The sequence below is a fragment of the Falco rusticolus genome, chromosome 2 (genome assembly GCF_015220075.1).
Source record: "Falco rusticolus isolate bFalRus1 chromosome 2, bFalRus1.pri, whole genome shotgun sequence".
Classification (NCBI taxonomy): Eukaryota; Metazoa; Chordata; class Aves; order Falconiformes; family Falconidae; genus Falco; species Falco rusticolus.
The window spans coordinates 90,123,123-90,144,817 of record NC_051188.1 but is presented as its reverse complement, the minus strand read 5'-3'; the positions used below and the strand labels follow the sequence as shown (position 1 = coordinate 90,144,817).

General features: G+C 39.7%; 1 protein-coding gene across 5 annotated transcripts in view; it reads left to right on the top strand.

Moving 5' to 3' along the window:
- CNKSR2 (connector enhancer of kinase suppressor of Ras 2) overlaps positions 1-21,695 on the top strand; it is a 220,746-nt gene that overhangs the window by 168,197 nt on the left and 30,854 nt on the right. For all 5 annotated transcript variants that reach the window (XM_037378111.1, XM_037378110.1, XM_037378109.1 and 2 more), the window contains 3 exons: positions 2,452-2,519; positions 7,803-7,903; positions 9,067-9,610. In XM_037378111.1, coding sequence (XP_037234008.1) covers positions 2,452-2,519; positions 7,803-7,903; positions 9,067-9,610 — 713 coding nt within the window. The remainder of the gene's footprint in view (positions 1-2,451; positions 2,520-7,802; positions 7,904-9,066; positions 9,611-21,695) is intronic.

Below are 21,695 nucleotides of genomic sequence, written 5' to 3'. Positions count from 1 at the left end.
AGCCCAGTGCATTGGATTTCTCATACAATTCTAACTTAAATGAGCCATAACTCTATCCAAGCTTTATTAAGATAATGTTAATTCTCTAACCATATCTGAAGAAGCTTTAGCAGCCACATAGCAGAAAATATGCAGAAGAAGTCAATACCATTCTTTAGTTTCTAAACTGGCAAACAGCTCAAAAGCTGTTTGTTAGTGGTTTATAGCCACATCAGTGCTTTCTCATTCACCCTACAGGCATTGCAGGTGATATTCCAAACCATGACACAGATAATGATCTGCAGAAAATCATCAAATGTGAAGTCAGTCTGCTGTCTTTCTCTCAGACTGGTATACATTTCCTGGGTGGTTCTTATCAGATTATACTTTTCAGGAAATAACATTTTTCTGGAAACAATCATCTACTGTAGCTGTAAGCAGTATAATGGACTGTCAATTAAGTGTTTGTTAATTTAATCAGTTACCTTACTGTCACGCATGCTTCGTGCAAAATGCTATCTCATATTTAGGGCAGAATGAAGTTTTCCAACAGGAGAACCTTTGTAGGTGTATGGTCTAATACTCTGTGGTCAGCAGCGCTCTCCAAAGGGGTTCTGTAGGTGGCTGTTCCCTGCTGGCTGTGCTTGGGGTGTGGTAAACCGTGAGCTGAATGGGGAATGTGAAATCCAAAGTATGCAAGAGGGAGCAAAGGGCCACCACTGTCTGCCATGCCATTTGACAAAACAGGCACTTGTCTTCTGCTGCTGCTTTACCCTTTGAACACGGACAAGTTTGTGGCCTTTGTTGGTCCCTTGGCAGCACGGGGCTGGAATATTTTGAGTGAGGTTCCTGCCTCAGTGACTCTCATTTGGGCTGGCAAAGCTGTCGAGGCAACTGAGCTTTATTCCCCAAAGAAGGCCTTCACATACCAGGAACGTGAACCTAAAAGATAGTAGCGGGTCACCTTTATGTGTGAAGATGTGAAATCATTGTCTGAGACATGATTTGTTGGATTTTTGTACCTATGTGCCAGTTATTTTTATAAGTGTATGGCACTTCCTAACAATTACAACTGAAATTTTAAGTCTCCTTCAGCTTCCATATTGTCTGGTAAAAATTTTGATTGTATGCTAACATGAAGTATTCTGTAATCACTTCAGGAGTAATTCTCTAGCTTTCTTCCCAATGTTTGGTGATTTATGGACCATTAACATGATTTACAGATCATATATATGATCACTGTTTGTGGAAGGACAGTGACAGGAGTTAATTTTGAGGAGAGTAACTGTACTTTATGATCTGATGCCTGCTTAGTTTGCACTGAAATGTCTTGAAGGCTGGCATGCAGGAGTGATTATCAAGGTGTATCCCTTGCTGAGACAATACTACATCCTGTTTCTGTGCACACAATGTGCAAATGAAACCCATCAGGCACAGTTTTCTGAAACAGGGCTTTCACATTCCTGAAAAAAGCACAAACCTGCTTTCAGTTGTCCTCCTGTATACCCTAGCAGTAAAATTGCAAGCCAGTTGGTTGGCAAACCAAGCCTGTCAAATCCTGACTGTGGAATGACTGGAGCAAGTAATTCCAGGTTTACCATGGAATGGACAACCACGGGAGATTGTTGTAGTGATTTAAAGCCTCAGTGACGGGGGACCTGATTTAGTGTAAGCATTTGTATAATGAATACCCTAATTGCCCCATGGAGGAAGAAGGCAGGTTGAAGCGGTGTGCTGCTGCAGGCAGTTGAGCGTATACTTGGCACACTGCTGGAAGACAACAGGAGTAGTTCTGGTTTGTTTGGTTTTTTCTTAATTTCTGCAGCTTTTGGAAGCATTTTTTCAAGTCTAAGTTGAGGTTAAAGCCTTATATATGAATTGCATTGTGGCAACTGTCTTTTCTCCCCCTGCTTCTCTGACATGAACACAAAAGTGAATTTTGATATGTCTCCTCTTTGTACTTGGCACTGTAGGTAAGCTCTAAAAGACATAATGGCATAATTAAACCTCACTGTTTGTGAGTGAACTTGTTCTTTTTATTGATGCTTTCTGCTCTGTTCCTCTGCTAAGTTGCCAATTCAGGCCTTAAAATATTGCTTAAATCTCTGGAAAGTGGTATTTATTCTTAAGAAGTCAGAACAGCAGGAGTACTGGTGTGATGACATATCTGTGAGCAGCAGACTTAATAGTTCTTTGATTATCTCCGAATCCTTTATTTTACAGATGTTTGACATCATACATGGTTTTCCATTTGAAATAAAACCTTTGCTGTGAAAAGCGTTTGTTCAACAGCAAAATCATAGATCTTTGGAGACTCCCTGAGTAAGAGTATCAAAGAAAACTGCTGTCTAATATGAGAAATAACATTGTCCTGAATCTCCTTCAGATGCTTTTAACTTTGTTTTTTGTAGAAATGCAGCCAAAAATTAAGACGCTCGATTGGTATCACTGCTTTTTTTAATATTATTTCAGATGGCTAAACAGGATTAACATGCTTGCTGCTGGCTATGCAGAAAGAGAGAGGATCAAACAAGAGCAAGGTAATGTGGTGTTAGTTTGGTTTCTTCTGTCAGCTCTTACTGCAAGTTCATCTGTTCTTTTTTCCCTGCTGTGTATCAGGCCTCAATCTTGTCATCTGAAAGCAATTCACATATGAGTATCACTGTTGTTGCTTTAGAGAATTCCTTCTTTCTCAGGGGTTTTGATTAGCTCCTTCAGATTCTGGTCCACAGACACTGGATAATTCCTAAGAAGGCCACAGAAGATAGCTAAAAGCAGAAAACGTACTGCTGATACGCTCCAGTATGTGGTACCGAGGAGTTTGTGTCCCCTATCAGAAGAAACTTAACAATCTGTAAACTGAAAAAAAAAATTTCAAACATTGCACTTGGTGTTTGAATTCACAGGGGGCAGGAATGTATGAAATTGGTCTCAGAAATAAAACCATTCTTCTAAATTCTGACATGATTGAGTTTCCCCTAAAGACTTTAATTTTAATGCCATTTAATTTGGGGGGATTTCTACTCTTTTTGCTATATTGAGGTGTGTGCTAAAGCCCTATTGGCATTTCATTTGGAGTTGCAGGTTTACAGCATTTGACATATGTTTATTTTTAATGTCTAATATTTCATGGGTTTAAACAAGTGGCATATGGAAAATAATGAGTTGCTTTGCTTTAGCTTGCTGCAGTAGAAATCCTGTTTGCAGACAGGAAAAAGAAAGGGTCAGTCCTCAGTGGTGTTGGGGAGGTTGTTCCCTAGAGTTGTCAGTGATTCATAGAAGTGTTGCTATCCAGCTAGCTGTTTTGGCAAGCAGCTGGCTTTTGAATCCATGCTCTTTTTTTACAGATGTACCTGGCAGCAGGCACCAGAAAATTGCAGTGGTCATGACGATCCAGAGCTTATCCAAATGTCTGTCCGCCCACTGCCCACTGAGTCAAAACCTCACTTTTTAGTTCTGTGGCGCTGCATCCTTTATCAGTAGGGTTCTGTCTTTTGGCCCAAAAAGCTTACAGCTCGGAGCTGCAGCAGCAATTTATTTAATCTAGTCTTTTCTTTACAGAGACTGTATTTGTAACCATTTTTCAGGGAGAGTTGTGTTCAAAAGACTATCACTTTGAATTTGCCACATGGTGTCTTCCTTGCCCTCCAAAGTCATGGTTCTGTACCAACCTATATGACAGGAGCCTTAGCCCTGACCTTCTGGTCTGGTGCCACGAGGAAGATGCACATGCTTTGTCTCCCTGCAACATGTTGCTGCAGTGCAGTTTTCCTGGGAGATACTGTGCAAAAAAACCTCCTTTCCCTGGTAAGAAGCAAGGGGTGACTTCGTCAGCCAAGTAGAAACATCAAGAGATTAGGATTTCTGTAGTGGTAGAAGATTAAAAGAAGCATCAGAAAATTATGTGTGCCTTGAGTCATACCCTGATTGCCTCACCACAGAGCACCCTAGGAGGATCAGCTAGGGGTTGAAGAGCAGTGTCTTACAGCATACTGCCATAATTCAGAGGTAGCAATGTGTGTGGGAAGGTTTTTGGGCGTTCTGTCATTCTCACATAAAACTAACTAGGTTGTACCTGCTGTTGCCTCATTTCTAATCAAGTCTTCCAGTAAGTGCAGCTGCTTATTCTGGGAGTGTTGCCCATCCCTGGTTTAGTCTAGTATGGTCCTTGGCACATAATGTCATTCATTAACACCAGGCTCTCCACATTCACACAACCCAGGATAGCAGCACCATGCTCACTGTTCCTCCAGTCATCTTCTCAGTTCCTCACCAGACTTCAGAATCAGTTTGAGAATCTGTACTCCCCCAGGCAGCACTACAGTAACCAGTTTGGAGGGACCTGTACACCATCTGTCACTGCTTGAAGATGCTGTGAACAAACTCTGAATCTTGGAGTCTTCTAGGAAATCCTCTGTGTTAGCATTCAAAGCCAAATTCAACTTCTGTTGGCAGCAGGTTGGCACTAGAATTACAGTAGCATGTGGGACAGTAAGGGAAAAGGTATATGAACAGTTATGCTAACTCTGTCCAAGTGCACAATTGCAGACATGATACACCTTTCAAAATCCAGATGGATGTGGAGAAATATTTTTGCTACCAAGCAGTCACTGAGTAATAAAATTGCAGATGATTCAGCTCCTAGACATGAGATCATGTGCACTCAGGCCTCATATTACCTATTATTAAAATGTCTCCCTATTGAAGATAATCAGTGATAACCCACTTACTATGGAAATTATATACGAGGCACTGGCAGAGCTCTTTATTACTGTTCTAAGGCCATTCACTCAAATTGATTTATCATATACAGGTAGGTAAAACTATATCCTCTTCGTGTTGCTTAGTTGTGTTTAGTGTTGGAATCGGTATCACATTCCCCACTCACTGTCATACAGTGTTTCTGTGCCTCTGGTGATTATCCTTGGCTCCCAGCGCAGGGGCTATTAAACAGTTCAGCGGTGTCCCTAATTAGCAGAGGCATCAAGTTAGCAAAGTAAAACCTCTCTATCACTTCAAGCATTTTTGCAGGTATAAAAACTGTTAAACTGGAATTTTCTATATTCAGTGACTGTACCAATTGTCATCTACATATCTGATTTTGCAAAAGGTCTTTTATTTCTGTTCAGTTCAGCCCTTTGCAGCAAAGCTTTGTAATACCTCCAAAACAATTCAACAGTAGTTGTCAAACCTGTTTCAATTAAGGGTTGAGTGGTTCTGAATCTAAAGTGCATAAATATATTTCAAGTGCTTCAGAGATGCACGATTCATCGGATTGTGGGTGTACTGCTGAATAAAATGTCACATTCTGTACAGAACAGTTTTATAAAAATACCATCAACTTTCCGTATTAAATACAATGAATGTTAGCAATATGGCAAGGGACTTTCTTGGATGGAGAAGTTATATACTTTCCAGTCATATAAAATCAGAGAAAAAAATGCGAGCTTATATAAATAGAAAATATTTAACCTGCAAATGGCAGGTCAGTGTTAGTCTATATGTAATATATGCAGTCTATTGCTCGTTCAGAAAGCTTTCAAGATATGCCCAATGCATTGAGCTTGTCTGTCAGTGAATTGGACAAAACCTGCAGAGAGAAATATGGCAGCCATTTGCTAGCATTATACATATTTTAGATGGAGTCTAATGAGTCAGTTGCAAAAGCAGAGCATTTTAAAAAATTGGTGGGATGCTATTTTCATACACTTCATCTGGAAGTTGACCCCTGTGACTGCAGAATTTTTTGTAGACAAGCTCTAGGTTGCCAGCAGAATTCCCTCTCTGAGGTAAGGTGCACAGAAACATGATCATACATTGTTGTGTTGTGTGTTGATTTGACAGCAAGAACGTCTTTGTATTTTTTGCCAAAATTGGAACCTTCACTGATGCTGCTAAATGTTACTTTCAGAATGAACAGTTGAGCTCCAAGTCTGCAGAAATGTCTCTGAGTGATGCAATTCTGACAGGCCTCTTTCCACACGTTGCGCCATTAGGCTTTGTTATAATGGGAACAAACATGCTTATAATGCCAATATTTTCAGGTGGTTTGAGTTGCTGGGAACACGTTGCCTTAAAACTAGGAGTGATTTTAAAAGATTTTTCACTGATTTAGTCTTTCATTCACCAAAAGTTAGTTATTTGCAGATTTCTAGAGATGAAACTGGAATTTTTTATTTCATAGTCATGAAAACTTTATTTATACTATTTATTTATTTTACTGTTTAAAGAGAAACTCGCAGCTGTAAGCTTGCAGGAAGAAAATCAAGACACTCAGAGTTAGAACAGAGTTGTTACTACTTGGAAAAATTAAATAGATAAATAAGGCTGTCCCCACCATTACCACAATCTAAAAATATACAAAATTTTAGGTACAATCGTTTCAAGATGGTATCATTTAAAGGTAAGTTTTAGTTTTAAATCTTGAATAAGGTTAGGTACAGTAGATCATTAATCATGCAATACAGTAATCATCTTTAGTAACAAAAAAATCATTAAAGTCATAAGTATATGTTGTGCCAGCTTGGATTTTTGATTTAGTTTACGAAGCAGGAATCAATCTTCTCCTCATCTATGAAAGAGAAAGTAGTAAGTCATGCAAGTCATGCAGTTCATTGAACACTTACCAGGTGAAGTGAAAATTGCCTATGCTTAGTCTGTGAACAGTCCAAGCTAAAGTCCAGTTGTGCAATGATTTTCCCAAATACTAGAAGATAATAAACCAGAAACAAAGTGACAACTGAAATGTTTGCATAAGCCTTACAATGTGTAGAACCATTGAAGTTATCCATCTTGAGCTGAGTCTGCAGTTAAGTAGTTTTCTTTTGTAAGGAATATTAAGGTCCAGTGTCTGTTCAGTTAGATGCTGTTCTGCTTCAAAAATATTTACACGAGAATAAATATAAATACCTGTATGGTACTTTCTTCCACGTGTTTTCCCCTTTGACCAAGCTACCGAACATGTGAAATGGGCTTGATCAAGACTGGATTTCCTGACAAAGCAAAACCTCATATCCTATTAAATTTAACCCACAAGATCTGCATCCTTTGTACTTTCTGATCCATCTTATGGCACTCTAAGCTTAAATGTCATTGTAGTATTTTTCAGTACCATATCAGCTTTATGTTCTTGCATGGGTAACAGGGCAGCAGCTTTTCTGTGAAGCAGCTATATGGTACAAATTTTTTCTGTCTTATCTTAAATGCAGCTGTTTGTTATAAGAAATCGAATTGAAAAGCTTGGGTAACTGGTGATATGCAATGGAGAAAATGGGTAGCAAAATAGCACTGATTATTCATGTGTGCGATAACCCCTACTTGTTTGATTTGCCAGTTGGTGTTAATTATCTTTGTTACAGTTACTTGCAGTCAATGAGACTGAGCAAGTTACATTTTTCATCTTTTCTGTTCAACAAATACTTTCAGTATTTTCCAGCCAATGTATGTCCAATCATAGTTATTTTTATGGCTGTATAAATATCTGGAAATCTGATACTTGCATTAGGAGTATTCTTCATGCATGTTGTATTTATAAGGTGTGTACAAGAGTTAAATTTGTGGCTCATTTGCAGGTTGATGTTTAATATCTCTGCAGTGGGGCATTAGACTTAGTATATCCCAAAGTGTTTTGAATTTTCCCTCTCTGGATTTAAACAATTCTAAATTACAGCAGCTAAAGTTTACAGAGCCGGCATTCACTAGTATTTAACTCTCAGTAACACCAAGTAAGGAGTTCCCAGTTGCTTTTGTGAAAGCAAGTCGCTGATATACAGAGTATCAAAATGTGTTGGTAGTTTTTCATCTGATCTGTATGTAACTTGCAGATTACTGGAGTGAGAGTGATAAGGAGGAAGCTGACACTCCATCAACACCCAAACAAGACAGCCCACCACCCCCGTACGACACATACCCACGGCCTCCTTCAGTAAGTAACCTGCAACTGTCTACAGGAATGACTATATGAAGTGTCACTTTTACCTATTGTCCTGCTTAAAACCAGCACATGCACACGTTGTGGCACTCTCCAGTATATTTTTTGAGTCAGCACTTGACCTAAGGCAAGTTAAGTAACATGCATTGCTAACTTTTTCCACCGATTTACAGAGAATATGGATTTATAATCCCACTTGCTGTACAAGCTAGATTAAGTTACAGAAATCTTTTTTCCTGTTCTTCATGCACGATGGACCCCTATGCGTCCATGCAATCCCTCACTGCCCCCTTATCAACTTCTCTGACAAAATGTTGTTACCTCAGTAACAACGCAGACTCTTCTCTAAGGCTCCTACCATGAGCTGTGAAGCTTTACAGTAACAAAGTACACTTGAATTTTCAGAGAAATGCCAACATGGAAATGTTCTGTCTTACATCACAAACAGTGATACCAGTTGTGCTGTTGTTGTGAAAAAGTAGGTTTCTCTGTAAATTAGAACAAAAGGGGATTTGGTTTTATTTTCTTCTTGAAGCAGTTGTTGGTATAAAATCAGAGTATGGACTTCTAACTTATTCTTTGCTACCAATTTTAATTTTCATGTCTGTATACTCAGACAGTGTTAAATAATGCATCTTCCTTAAATACAGGGTTTTTAAATGCAAAAATTTTCAATGAAAAACTGGGAAAGTCAAAGGAAAGAGTGTTTATGGTGTTTCATTTGAACGCAATACCTTATCTTTCAAAATCATAGATCTTTGAACTGCACTGAAGCATTGCAAACACGATTCTGAAGAAATGTTTAGCAAGATATGATGAAAACAGGCATTTTTAGTGGACCAGGCATATCTCTTCTGTGGCTTCTGTAGTGCCATGTTCTGCAGCATTTTCTGCAAATAATTGTGTTGGCTTATTTTATACACTAGGGGACATAATAAATGTACTTATTATGAATAAGTTTCAGTGTTTGACCTGCAGGTGTGGTGTGTAGATACGGGCATGCCTTAAGGTTAGGATCAGGGCAGGTTAATCAGGTAAATTTGTGCCTTCATTACTGAACTGGATGCCATCAGTGACAATGACAACTACATGATTGTTACTAGTGTTAGGTCTCAGTCTACACTGATCTAAAGATTGCTCCATTGCTGACATTGTAGATGAGCTGCGCGAGCCCTTATGTGGAGCCAAAACACAGCCGACTCTCATCGACGGAGACCTCCCAGTCACAGTCGTCGCATGAGGAGTTTCGCCCAGAGGTGGCGGGGAGCGCCACCGACTCACCAGTGCGCAAGACGGCAAGCCAGCGGCGCTCCTGGCAGGACCTCATAGAGACGCCACTGACGAGTTCAGGACTCCACTACCTGCAGACGCTGCCACTGGAGGACTCTGTGTTCTCCGAGGCAGCCGTGGTCTCCCCCGAGCACCGGCGGCAGTCAACCTTGCCCACCCAGAAGTGCCATCTGCAAGACCACTACGGCCCCTTCCCCCTCGTAGAGGGTGAGCGGATGCAAGTGCTGAATGGGAATGGGGGAAAGCCCCGAAGTTTCACTCTGCCTCGGGATAGCGGCTTCAACCACTGCTGCCAGAGCCTTTCGGTTGGTGCTGCTGATCAACACGAAGAAGCACAGCAGAAGGAGGTGGAGGAGGAAGAGGAAGAGGAGGAGGAAGGCAAAGCAGCAGAAGAAAACCAGGAAGATAAAAGTAAGTATGGGATATTTCTGTGGCTTTTCAAGAGTCCTGTTTGTGTAACACAGAGGTTGTTTTTCCTTTTTCCTATCAAAAAACCCCAACAGCCTTTCAACACCCCCCATGTTTTACCAGGTCCCCGTTGTCACACACCTTTTTGATCTGCCTTATGTATAAGGCTTAAAACAGAGTGCTGCCTGACCTCTCATGATCACCAGACACTTCCCCATAGGCTGGTCACCAATCGCCCACTGCTAGTTATTCTTAGTTATAAATGGATTTTGCATCCATGCTTTCTTCACGCTTCCACTTGCACAGTATCCTCCCCCACTGACACATGTATGTCTCAGGACATACTCAGTAAAATTTCCAGCCAATCCCATCTGGGTTGTAAAAAACACTCAGTAAATCCTGGAGTGCAGGGTCAGGCTGTGATTGTGTAGTATCAAGGTGGCAGTCACAAGACAGCCCAGAAAATATAAGAAGTTGAAAATGAGAGTGTATTTTCCCCAGTTCCTCACCTTGTGATTTATATAGAGAAGTTAAAAAAACATTTCAAACAAACACAAAAATTAATGGAGAAAAACTATGTGACCAGCAGGGCTTAAAAAAAAAAAACATCATTATGCTGAGTAACTGTGTCTTACAGGGCACATTAACTTCATAAATATTAGTGCTATTTTTCAAAAATAATCCAAATAAACAGGGATTGGAGAAGGTCCCTGCTCCTCCTGAATGTGTAAACACATTTCTGTGTCTGTTTCATGCTCTGTCCTTCACTGTCATTTTATGGAGCTTCCCAGCATGTGTTGCTAGCAAAGCTGGATTCACACCCAAGTCGTAGGGTCAGTCAATGAAGCCTGCATCCATGGATTGTGTCTTGATGCTGCAATTAAGTTACGTGAAGTGGCAAGGAAGGCACGATGACCCCTGAAGCTCTCAAAGAGTCTGTGCTAGCTGGTTCCTTCAAATTCAATTTTTTCACTCTAGGAAAGGAGTTTAAAAATGGTAAAGAGCTAGGAAAGCAAAGAAAGCTTTGGATAATTAACTGCCTACCTACCTAAGTTAATTCATTAAGGTTGGGCACTTCTGTTGAGCATTAGAATTCATGTGTACATTATTTAGTCTACTTGGGAGAGATCAACAGTTTTCCATTGCCCTGATGCTCTAGACAATAGATTCTAAACGTCTCAAATTCTTGACTTTGAGAAAACAGTGATTTCTTTTGCAGATACTAAACTTGATGTCATTAAAAGTTAAAAAAAAAAAAAGGCACAATTTCAGTTGTGTTCATGCATGACACTTTCCAAAAAAACCATACATTTATTAGGGTAATATTAGGCTCTTACTGACTGTGAAATGAAGCTGTCTAATTAACAGGGTTAAATTTCATCAACCATGCAGAATGTTTTATCCTCTTTTTAGCCTTCAATTTTGGTTTTCACGTGTGTTTTTACTGACATTAATATAAAAATAATTTTTAAAAAATTCCTCACTGTCAACAAAAAGAATCAAGGAAACTTTCCACTGGAGTTCCTGTGCTGTCTGGACATTACTCAGAGATACTGTTGCAGGGCCTAAGTTGTTAGGTGTTTTAAATCTCAATTTTAATGCTTTTGGGTTCCTGGTTGTAACATTTTATATCGTACCATACTAATAAAGAGCTAGTGCTTGATTTAATAGGCCAGAACTTGGGCTCTGCTCCATCTTTCTATACCGATTTCCAAAAAGGGAGAAAAAAGTTTAATTTTTGTGGTGGTCTCCCTGTATACGCATACTTTTCTTTTTCTTGGAGTGAGGTTTTCTTGGTTGAAACATTAACAGGAGATTGCTTTTGAGACATTAATGACCAGACAGACAAGTAAAGTGTTCATGGTGAATTGACCATGAAGTTATAAAACCAGAAAGAAAATACTGTTTAGTCTGTTGAAAAGCTTGTTTAATTGCTTGTTGCTATAGCTGCAATGTTGTGTTTGCAATGCTGGCTTCTTCCAGTGCTCTTACCAGTAAAAGCAGGAGGATTTCATGCAAGTGGTGTTCTTAAGTGCAAAATCCAGTTTCTGAGCTGAGAGGTTTTCTTAGTCCGCTAACAGAATGGGTACCCTCGTGCGTGCTACATCATTGCTCTGCTCACCTCCATTGCTCTGGGAAAACGAAACATTGCAACTGGCTGGAGAAGGGGAATGCTTTCCCTTTCAGAAATGTTTTAACCTTACCCTGAACCTTCCCTGATGTGGTATCAGATGAACCTTTTAAATGTATTTATTTGCCTTACACATTTGTGATCCTGATGTAGTTCTGAGCTCTTGGATGATTATGTGTGTTCTTGTGTGTGCATATATGTGTTTTAAAGCTTAATCATTCCTGTTGCTTTTTGTGCGGGACAAGGAATGCAGCTACTTTCAGTTGTTGCTGTTCAAGTCAAATACCATGGCCAAATGTTTGTTTTCTGAGCCTTTTGTTTTTACATTCCCACTTTTAAAACCTCTGGAGTTTAAATCAAATAGTAAAATGTAGTCCTGTTTCTTCCAACTTCTTTTGCAGAATTCTTTTCAAATAACCACACCACAACTTAGGAGCTCCATGCTTTTTCAAATGCTGTCTCCAGCTGCTATAATTTAATGTAGTTCTATTGACTTTCTACTAAAACTACACTGATTTGCAACAACTAAGCATCTGCTCTCTGTTAATCACTACTTTATGCCTTAAATAGATGCTGCAAGACTTTACTGACATTACAAATAGTTCTGTGTATCAGCTGTGCTGTAATGCCTAGATACATCATGATAAACTGAAAATACAGGTTGTCCTTTCCTGTGTTTATCCATTAGGACCTAACTTTGTTGTGTGTTCAGTTGCTTCTTTCCGTCTCATTATATCACGTTAACATTGTACTGCTAATATTTAATGGATTGTTCTATTTCCCTAATTGAAATGACTTTTGTGTAAATCATTTAGATGTTCCATATTGACACCGTCCTGTAATGGTCTCTTGCTTTGTAATCGAAGAGGATTCTCATGTGGATATTTGAGTTTGTCCGTGCGTTTGCTCCTGAGGTTGTGAAAATGGCAAACAACATTCAGACCTGTGGCACCAAACATGCCTCTTGCTGTGTTGTTCAGAGGCAGGCACGCGTGGGGAGCAGCTCCATGGCTATGGCGCAGTGTGTTGTGTTTCTGTGGTTCAGTTGTGAAGGACAAGTTAGGCCTTTTCAGGTTTGTCTTCTGATAGTGGGACGTAATAAAAGGAGGCAGCTGTGCATCAGTCATGGCACTGTCACCCCCTGCCCCTCTGGCCCCACTGGTGTCTGCGCCCTCTGTTTTAACAGATTTCACCACTTAAGGCCAAAGAACACCTCTAGAATCTTCTTGGGAGAATGTTTCTGGGTTCTCTCCCAGGGAAGCTTGCTTCATTTTTTGTTTTATTATTTGAAAGTATTTTTGATGGTGGTTCCTTCATTTTCAAAGACTTCTTTGGTTTGTGGGACAGTAATAGGAATAATTAAGAGTTCAGCATTTAACAGAAGCAGGTATTAGCTCTCTACAGTGTAACTGGCTGTAAATCCTGCCAACTTAGCTGCAAAAAAACCTGTACTTTTTTTTCCTATACTCACTAAAAATATCTTTGAAGAACAATAGCACCCGTGGGAATTTCTGGTGCTGTCACCTACCCAGACAATGCTGCGGTAGCAACTCTGCTGCTGACTCCACGTGCTGTGGGGCTGGCCAGAGCAGTATTGGCACACCTTCCAGGGAGCGCACACTTGGGACCTGCAACAGCATGCAAGTGAGCTTTCCACTGTGCAGGCTTTGTAAGATTTCTTCAGGAATATGGGTAGAAAAGCATTGGTGTCTATGTTTGAGTTTGAAGATGTATTTGGAGCAGGTAATAATCACTTCCCACTGTTCATTTCCTTCTACATCATTCCTCACCTCTCTGTTCTCTTGCTTCTGCAAGTTTTCTGACCTTTCCCTCCATTCTAAGTACTGTGATTCCTACTGATGTGGTTTAGGATTTTTTTTTGTTGCTACTGCATCGTTGTAATTTTGGAGTATCTTTTATATAGGGTGGACAACTTTTACAAAGTCTTAAATAGATATCAATAAATTAATGGCTGTCCTTTGGGGGCAATTGAAGGGTGGGGGCCATTTGTTTGCTGCACTGATTTTCCCTCCCAGAGCATTTATGAGATGCAACCATCTTCTATGTGTGACTTGTGTCACCCTGAAAAGATTTTGCTATGTTTCTAAGCCTGGGCGCATTCACAACGTGGTGCCTGGCATTTTGTTGCATCACCATAAGCTCTTCTTCAGGTTTGCAATATCTCTCGGCATCCCATGCTTAGTCCCACACAGTCTAGTGAGTGCTGCCCCAGAGGAACACAGCAGCCTCATGCTTCAGTCTCCGAAACGTGTCTTTTAGCCTTAAACCGCTGAAGACACTTGCCAAAGGCCAGAGCAGGAGCTAGCGCTGGCATTTTGCAGCTCAGAGAGATGTCCAGTGCCTGCAAAGGATTTGAGGAGAGCTCCCCTTGATGTCGCTGAGAGCTAGTCTCTGAAAGAAATCCAATATCTGCTTTTGCTGAGGTACCAAACATGAGACTTCTTTCTTTTTTCCCCAGTAAAAAAATTAAGAACCGTCAAGAGAATAATGACAGAAACTGAGAGCAGTTTCTCCCACCCCACCTACCAGTCACAGAAGTTAAATTCAAGGTGGCAGTGCTTTCACAAAATAGGACGCATGGGTTTAGGGAGTCCCATGACTAGCAGCAAGCTTCACGCACTGTGCCAAGAAGGTATATACATGGGACATCCTAGGTGTCATTTGACTTCAAGAAGGAGTTTGTGCTAGTAAAAAATATACTCTGAATAAGGTCAGACATTTCAAATTCTGAAATATATGTACGGGGAGGGTTACCTCTTTTTAATGAGAGGCCTGTAATACGCAGCGCAAATGATATCTTTCAGAAAGATCAATGTTTTCTAATTAAACACTGTGTTACGAAGTAGTTCGCTGTGTACCACTTCTAGGTTTTGCTTCTCTGCCTTTTGGATAGGGTGTCTTTTCACTTTGGCAGGGTTTAGGCAACAGTGAAATGTGGGAGTCAGGATGAATAATGCGAAAAGCCTGGATTGCGCACGCTGCAGTTGATGGGGATGTGTGTCTGAAATGAATAAGTGTGGTTTGCTTTTCTGCCAGCCTCCTTCCATTTTAGAGAGGATACCATTACCGGTGTCCTGTCGTCCAACCACCTAGTTAGTTTTACCTGCACCAAGAGACAAGGAAGAGACCATTAAGATACCGTATTTTCCCCTCTGGTATTATTCAAGTTAGTAAGGGTGTGCATGCCTGGTAGTATCTTAAATAAGCAGAGCTGTGAGAAATGACAGGTGATGTTTCACATTTAAAGTATTCCTTATGAGGCTAGCGATCAGCATGAGTGCAGCACCCTCTGGGGCACTAAAGGGGGTGTTATTCCAGCTTACTACATCCATTATCAGTCCTGTACAAACCAGAACATTTGTCAGGGTTGGGATGTTTTTTGCTCAACATCCTTCTGGGAAGTACAACCCGTGCATGCTCAGACACTGAACTAGACTAATGAAATGGCTGCTTTTTCTGAGCGTTGTTTTTGTTATCTGAATTTTCATTCCTAATTCACTTTTGAGCCTTCCTGTGGCACCTGACTGGGTATTTGCACTCCTGTGGGCTGAGGACCATTGGCATTTCGTGCTTTTTCTACTAGGAGGAGGCCTGCCTCCTCCCTTCCACTGCCTCCAAGGTGCTAGCTTTGTTGCTAACTCAGAATGATTAATGAGCTTGCCTAAAAATACTGCCCAGTTATGTTCGAAAATTAAGCCTGTTAGTTTACAGTGTAAACTGCTAACCTTTGGTATGGATAGTTTATATATTTACAAGGAAATTTTCATCAGTGGCTCAGTTTCAGGAAGGAAGGAACCATGGAAAAGCAGAACAAGACAGTGACAGCCATATCACCTGGTCTGCTTTTCCAAGCAAATGCTTTATGTTCAAAATGTCTGGTGGAATGTCATGTCTTCAAATACTACTTATTATTATTTTTTTATTATTATTATTATTAACGAAACCATTTAGTGCTTCATTTGTCATAAGATCCAGTGAGATCCTAGGGAACTGTATTATATGAAAATGAATGGGTGGGGGACAGCATTGCTGATGATCTAGGTTATATGTCAGGCTAAACTTCTTTATCCTTGTTAAATTTTAAGGTACATGTTTATCTGAATAGGGATTTCTATATGCTTCCAGAAGCAGCTGCATATTTGGGAAAATTGTCATCCCAAATCGGAGTTGCTTAATTATCTTCTAGCTTTCATATATGTGTATATGTTCAGCTGCACGTATAAAAATGTGGTTTAGACTATTATATTAAAAAACATTGATATGAAAACTGACTTGGACAAACAAGTACTGGGAATATGTGTGGTTCTTTCTGAGCAAGTTCTTTAATTAAAAATTTAAAATTTATAAAATGAAGCTTTACCAACTCTCATATGCAAAAGAAACTCCATTGTAGAAGTGGGTTTGTATTCTAAATAAAAATAGTGGGATACAAAAACCTCTGTATTCTGATTTTAAATTTCAGTTCAAAGGGGAAAAAATGCCTGGAGTGTTTGAAAGCCAAATACTGAATCATTTACTAAGCAGCAATTCAGAAAGCAATATGGGCTGTCAACAAAAATAAAAGTAGTTTAATTTTTTGCCTTTTAGTGTTTTTACACATGAATGCATTTTACCCACAAATTTGTTGTTGCCATATTTTAAATTTTAGTAGATTTCCATTGCCCAAGCTGCTAAAAATGCGAAGGAGAAGTGAATTCCTTACTCCTATTTTGGTTTTAATGGCTTTGGGTGTCGTTGCCAAAAAAGGTCATCTGCTTTTACCTGAAATATATGGATTAAATGGTCTTTTTACAAGCAAAAGAAATGCTCAAGAGAATTTCTTACATGACTGTTCTTATAGATTACCTTTCTTGCAAAATTTCCTTGATTCTCTTGGTAAGCTGGTGGCTGTCAAGGGAGCCATGCTATCAGAGACACCTTCAGGTTAGCTGGTTTATAGATGTGGGCAATAGCTTTCTGGTTTTTTCCTACTTTCCACATTAATTCTTTGGCTGGGTGTTACACAACCAGTCCGGTTGCATTTAATTTTTGCATTTCTTGGTGTAAGCAAGCTCTGTCCCTGCCGCTGCCCTGTCTGAGTCTGGCTGCAGCAATGCTGTCCTTGGGAAAAGACAACTCCTAAGTGGCAGACCACCTCACAGGTGATACAGGGAAGACAGTCCAAGGCCCCTAGGGCCCTCTGTTTGCGGTACTGAAGGATATGCAGCTGCTTCCCCCTTTGTTGGCCTGATACGTCTCAACAGCAATACAAAAAAGCCTTTTTTTATGCTTGCAGATTCCACCCCCTCAATTTCAAATGGACTTTCATTCTGAAGTATAATACAGTCCCATCTTAAACAAGGATATGTAGCTTTTTTGAAATTACTTAATGTACGAAGGGAAAATCAGACCTTTTTTTAGAGAAATAACATGTAGTTTTCCATTAAAAAGAGGGTTTACCTGTCCCAAAATTTATACTCACAATCATTTTGATTTAAACCATGAAAAATATACATTTTTTTAATCATGTACATAAATCTTCTCACTGAAATGTACTGAAAATTGTTTTAAAGACACTCTTAGATTTGACCACTGCACAATACATGAGGAAGCCACTTTTCATGGAATTTTGCAGAACTGGGGTTGTTCCTCTTTGAGATGCAGCAGGCACTTAGCCTAATCTGAAAGCTTCTAAATACAAGGGAAACAGACATCTACAATGAAAAAAAGTTAGTCAGCTATTGTTTGTATGAGAATGTTCTTTTGGAATGTGTAATTTTAAAATTTTTAATTTTTTTCCCAAGGCTGAAAAAAAACGAAAACCCTTTCTATAATCAATTATAATTAAATCAAGAATATGACACAATACCAGTAGGACTGGCAGAATAGAGGAGGACTAAAATCTTTTCAGATTGGATTTATTACATCTTCAGGTGGTACCATCTGCTGTCTGTGGTGCTCAGGTTCATTCAAGGCAACTGTTAAAACATGCAGGGAGGAACCTGAGTCAGTAGTGCCTGGAAGGACATAGGAGGGATGTAGTTTTATTAAACTGCTACCATGCTGAACTTATATAGTGTCACCATGTAAACATGCATTCTTGTTTAATTACTGTTGGTTGTGGGAAGCAGCATGAGATAATCAAAGCCCTCAGTGCACACAGTCAGCATCCTGCTAAAATTTTTGGACAGGAGACTCTGGAAAAGGCAAAGTTGTTACGAAGCAGTTTTGTTTGGCTTAGTCTATTTTTTAAAAATAACTCCTCTGAGTTCTTGGCTTTGAGATGAAGACTGTCATGGAGGCCTATGAAATAAATGTAGCAGGGCAATTTTTTGTGAATTTTCCTAGCATCCCAGCCTGACTTTCCTCTCTTAGCCACTAGCTGCTGCTCCAGAGGGTCACAGATCTCATGTAGGTTGTCTGTCCAACCTGCCAGCCCTATGCATCTTCCTTGGATGCTCTTTGACAGCTAAAATGGCACTAGATGCTTATGTTTTGGCATCTTAATCTCCCTGCTTGTTTCCTAAACCTTTCCACTGCAGGAGCGCAGCAGATATATATATAGGCTGAAATCCTGACCCCTCGGAAGGCTATGGTGAAGCTGTGAGTGTGCTGCACACGTCTTGGGGGCAGTGAGCTGAAAGTGAATTCAAAGGTTAGACTGTATACCTTTGGCCTCTAAATCTGGAGCTGCTATACCTACCAAATCTGTCCTTAAACACCCCCAGCAGTGGGCATTCCTCATTCCCTCTGGACAGTGCTTTTCCTTTTTGCTGTATTGGAAAGGATTATTATTTTTTTTCTTTCTTAATGGATATTGAATTGTTCCATCTGCAATTTAAGCCTAGCATTTCCTTTCCATTACGGCACGGAAAACAAAACTGCTCCATTACAGCAGCTCTTTTTTCAAGCTGAAAGGTTGTTACAAAGGTTGATTTATTTTTTTCTCAGAGACAGCATTTTCTAGGTTTCTGACCCCTCTTGCTGAGCTTCCCTGGGTTTTCCAGCTGCCTCCCACCTCTTCTGGGATGGCAGTGTCCAAGCTGGGTGTAGCGCACCTGGCTGAGACCAGGAAGGTTTTTGGGTGTTTTGTGCACTGTACCGTGAAAAATATCTGTTTTGCAACCATATTGTACTTCATATTTCAGTTTCTGCTGTACAGTATCGCAGATGCTTTTCTGCTTAATGGTTACTTTTCTAGTCACAGTTGAGCTGATTATTCCTGCACACCTCACATACCCACGTTAAGTAGCTCATGTTTATAAAGACCTCAGGTGATTTAAAATGCCTAATTAATTGGGCTAAAACTAACCAACTAACAAACAAATATGACATTTTGTAAAACTAACAGCCTGACTAGACAAGGAAAAAAAAAAAAAAAAAAGCCTTGCAGACTAACCTGGTGTTTGCCAAGCTCTGTGTCTGTTATCATAGCATTTACCATATTGCTATATGAAACTTGGCAAGGGATTTCATCCCTCCAAATCATTCCAGCTTCTGAGACTGTCCTCCAGCAGTCTGGGAGGCGTTTCCTCCCACTGTTATGCCTGTGGATTTTAATAGGTTTATTCTCTTCCACCATCCAGGCCATTGCCTGGGACTGTTTCTGGGTGCAGGGCAGCCTCAGGAGAACCCCACATAGTGCAGCCTCCCCCATCAACAGCCGCTCTGGTGTCTGCTCCCTCTGGGCTTGGCTTGCGCTATCAGAGGTGGCTGTCACTCACTTCTGGGAGCTGAACTTCTAGAAGGAAAAGATTGTGCCCTGTCTCACATCTGTTCTTTTTTTTTTTTTTTTTAAATGTTCTATTTAACATTTAAATAGCCAAGGAAGATGTTACCTGGAGATAGGTGGGGAACTGAAGGATCATCTTTTTGTCAGTTGGGATTTCATCAGTCCCCCGAAGGTGCTTAATGCTCAGAGTGTTTACTAACCATGTGAGTTTAGTTTGTAAGATTTTCTGTTATTTTTCAGTATCGAGCATTGCCAGTTCTCACGAAACAAATGCGGTAACATAGTACTTTCTTAAAAAAAAAAAAAAAAAAGCCCTGCAATCAAGGAATTTTGCAAGGATCTCAGTTCTCATTAATAATTAAAAAATAGGTTTCTACGTTTGTTTTCAAAATTGTGGTTCAAAAGCTAGAAGATAAAGATTATTTGTCTCCTTTTTTGACCCAAATTTGTGAGTTTTGGATCTTGTTGATGATAGTTAATATTCCCACATCATTGTATGTAGTGGAGTGCTATTAAATAGCATGAGTTAATGGACAAATTGTGAAACAAGTTCTCTGCAAGATCTTGCTGTATTTACACGGAGAAAGAGGTTGCATTTTAAGTAAGATGGTCACTTACTGGCTCCACATTTTGAGTACTGCTAACACAAAAGAAGAGCTGCTATTTCTTCTCTTCTGGATTCCAGAGGGATGAACTTTGGCCTTTTGGTATAAAAAATATCACCACTGATTTGTTTAAAAGCATTTGAGTTGTTATCATGGTTAGAGAGTAAGGAGAGGCTGCCAAAAACTTCGATTTAAAACCACCTTTCAGCCAGTTTTTGAAATGTTGATTTATTCATGTGAAGATTTACAGGCATCAAGGAGGAGGTAAAGCGAAGGAGACTTCACTTGGGAGATTTCTCCTGGTTGTAAATTCAGAGATAGACAGATCGGGGAGTGGCACTGCAAGGCTTAGCCACAGGGTAGGAACGGGGAGGAAGATTACCCTGATTGCTTTACCCAGCAAAATTAATGAGAATAAGGTTACAGGGATCATTGTGCATCTAGTTCCAGGTTAAATGAAAGTTAGCTTTTGAGTGAGGCGGGATGACTTGCGGAGGGGGGGGCACTCCTGGTGCAGACCCGGCTGGGCTGGGCAATGGGCCCCTTGCAGCTAATCTGGCATTTCCGATGCGTGCATGTCTGTCATTACAGAGTACTTGAGAACTGGTGAATATGAGATCCAGAGAATTAGAGAGTATCTTCCTGTAGTAAAAATAGCAAAATCTGTTTTAGAATTCACATAACAGTATTTTAATAGCCTCTACATTTGGCATTAAAGTGGTAATTTTACTGTACTAATATGAACACTTGAAATCCAATATGAAAATCATACTTAATCTATTAAAAGCTTGAGGCTTTCTTCTGAGAATTATTCTGTTTCTTTCCTCCCTGCTAGAATGCACCCAGCCATTTCTTTTCCACTGTTAAATAAGAAAACAAATTTTATTTTCAAGACATTTTCTTTTTTTTGTTGTTATCAAGCTATAAGTACATGCACAAACTTTTACAGTATAACAGTTATATTTTTAACTTTATGTAATGTCTTTAGGGACAACTAGAATTCCTGGTTTCTGTCTTTTTGGAAGATGGAAGAGAACATTTTTTTTTTTATTTCTGGCTTTGTAAAGAGCCTAGGAAAATTCCCATTTAAATTTTACACTCCCGCTAAAGCTGTCCACGACTAAGGTATTATTTTTCTTTACAATTTTTTACCACAAAGGACTATGCTTACCTTCTCTAGTATTACTGTATGATCTTGGTATTTAATGTCATATTTCCTAATGTAGCCTCAAAAGTTTCATGTGATTCTTACAGAGGCTAGGAATACTTATTAATGAACTAGAATAATTTAAGCATACCATCAGGTTTTTACACCAATCCATTGAAAACGTAAATCTCAGAGTTTTGACAATGGTTTATGAAATGGTGGGACTGAGGAATAAAAATAAAATAAAAACCAGAAAATGCTCTTTAGACATTAGTGCATTATGCATTAATAAATCAATAGTTTCTAAGTTCTCTGCTCAGTTTGAGTTTTAACCTTCTGCAGTTCAATTCACACATTCTGCCTGCAGGTATGGGCACCTTATAGTGGTCAGCACGAATCTTAGAGCATAAACAGGCTATATTTGCATCTGTGCAAACTCTTAAGAAGTTGAGAAATTTGACTATGTGAACATC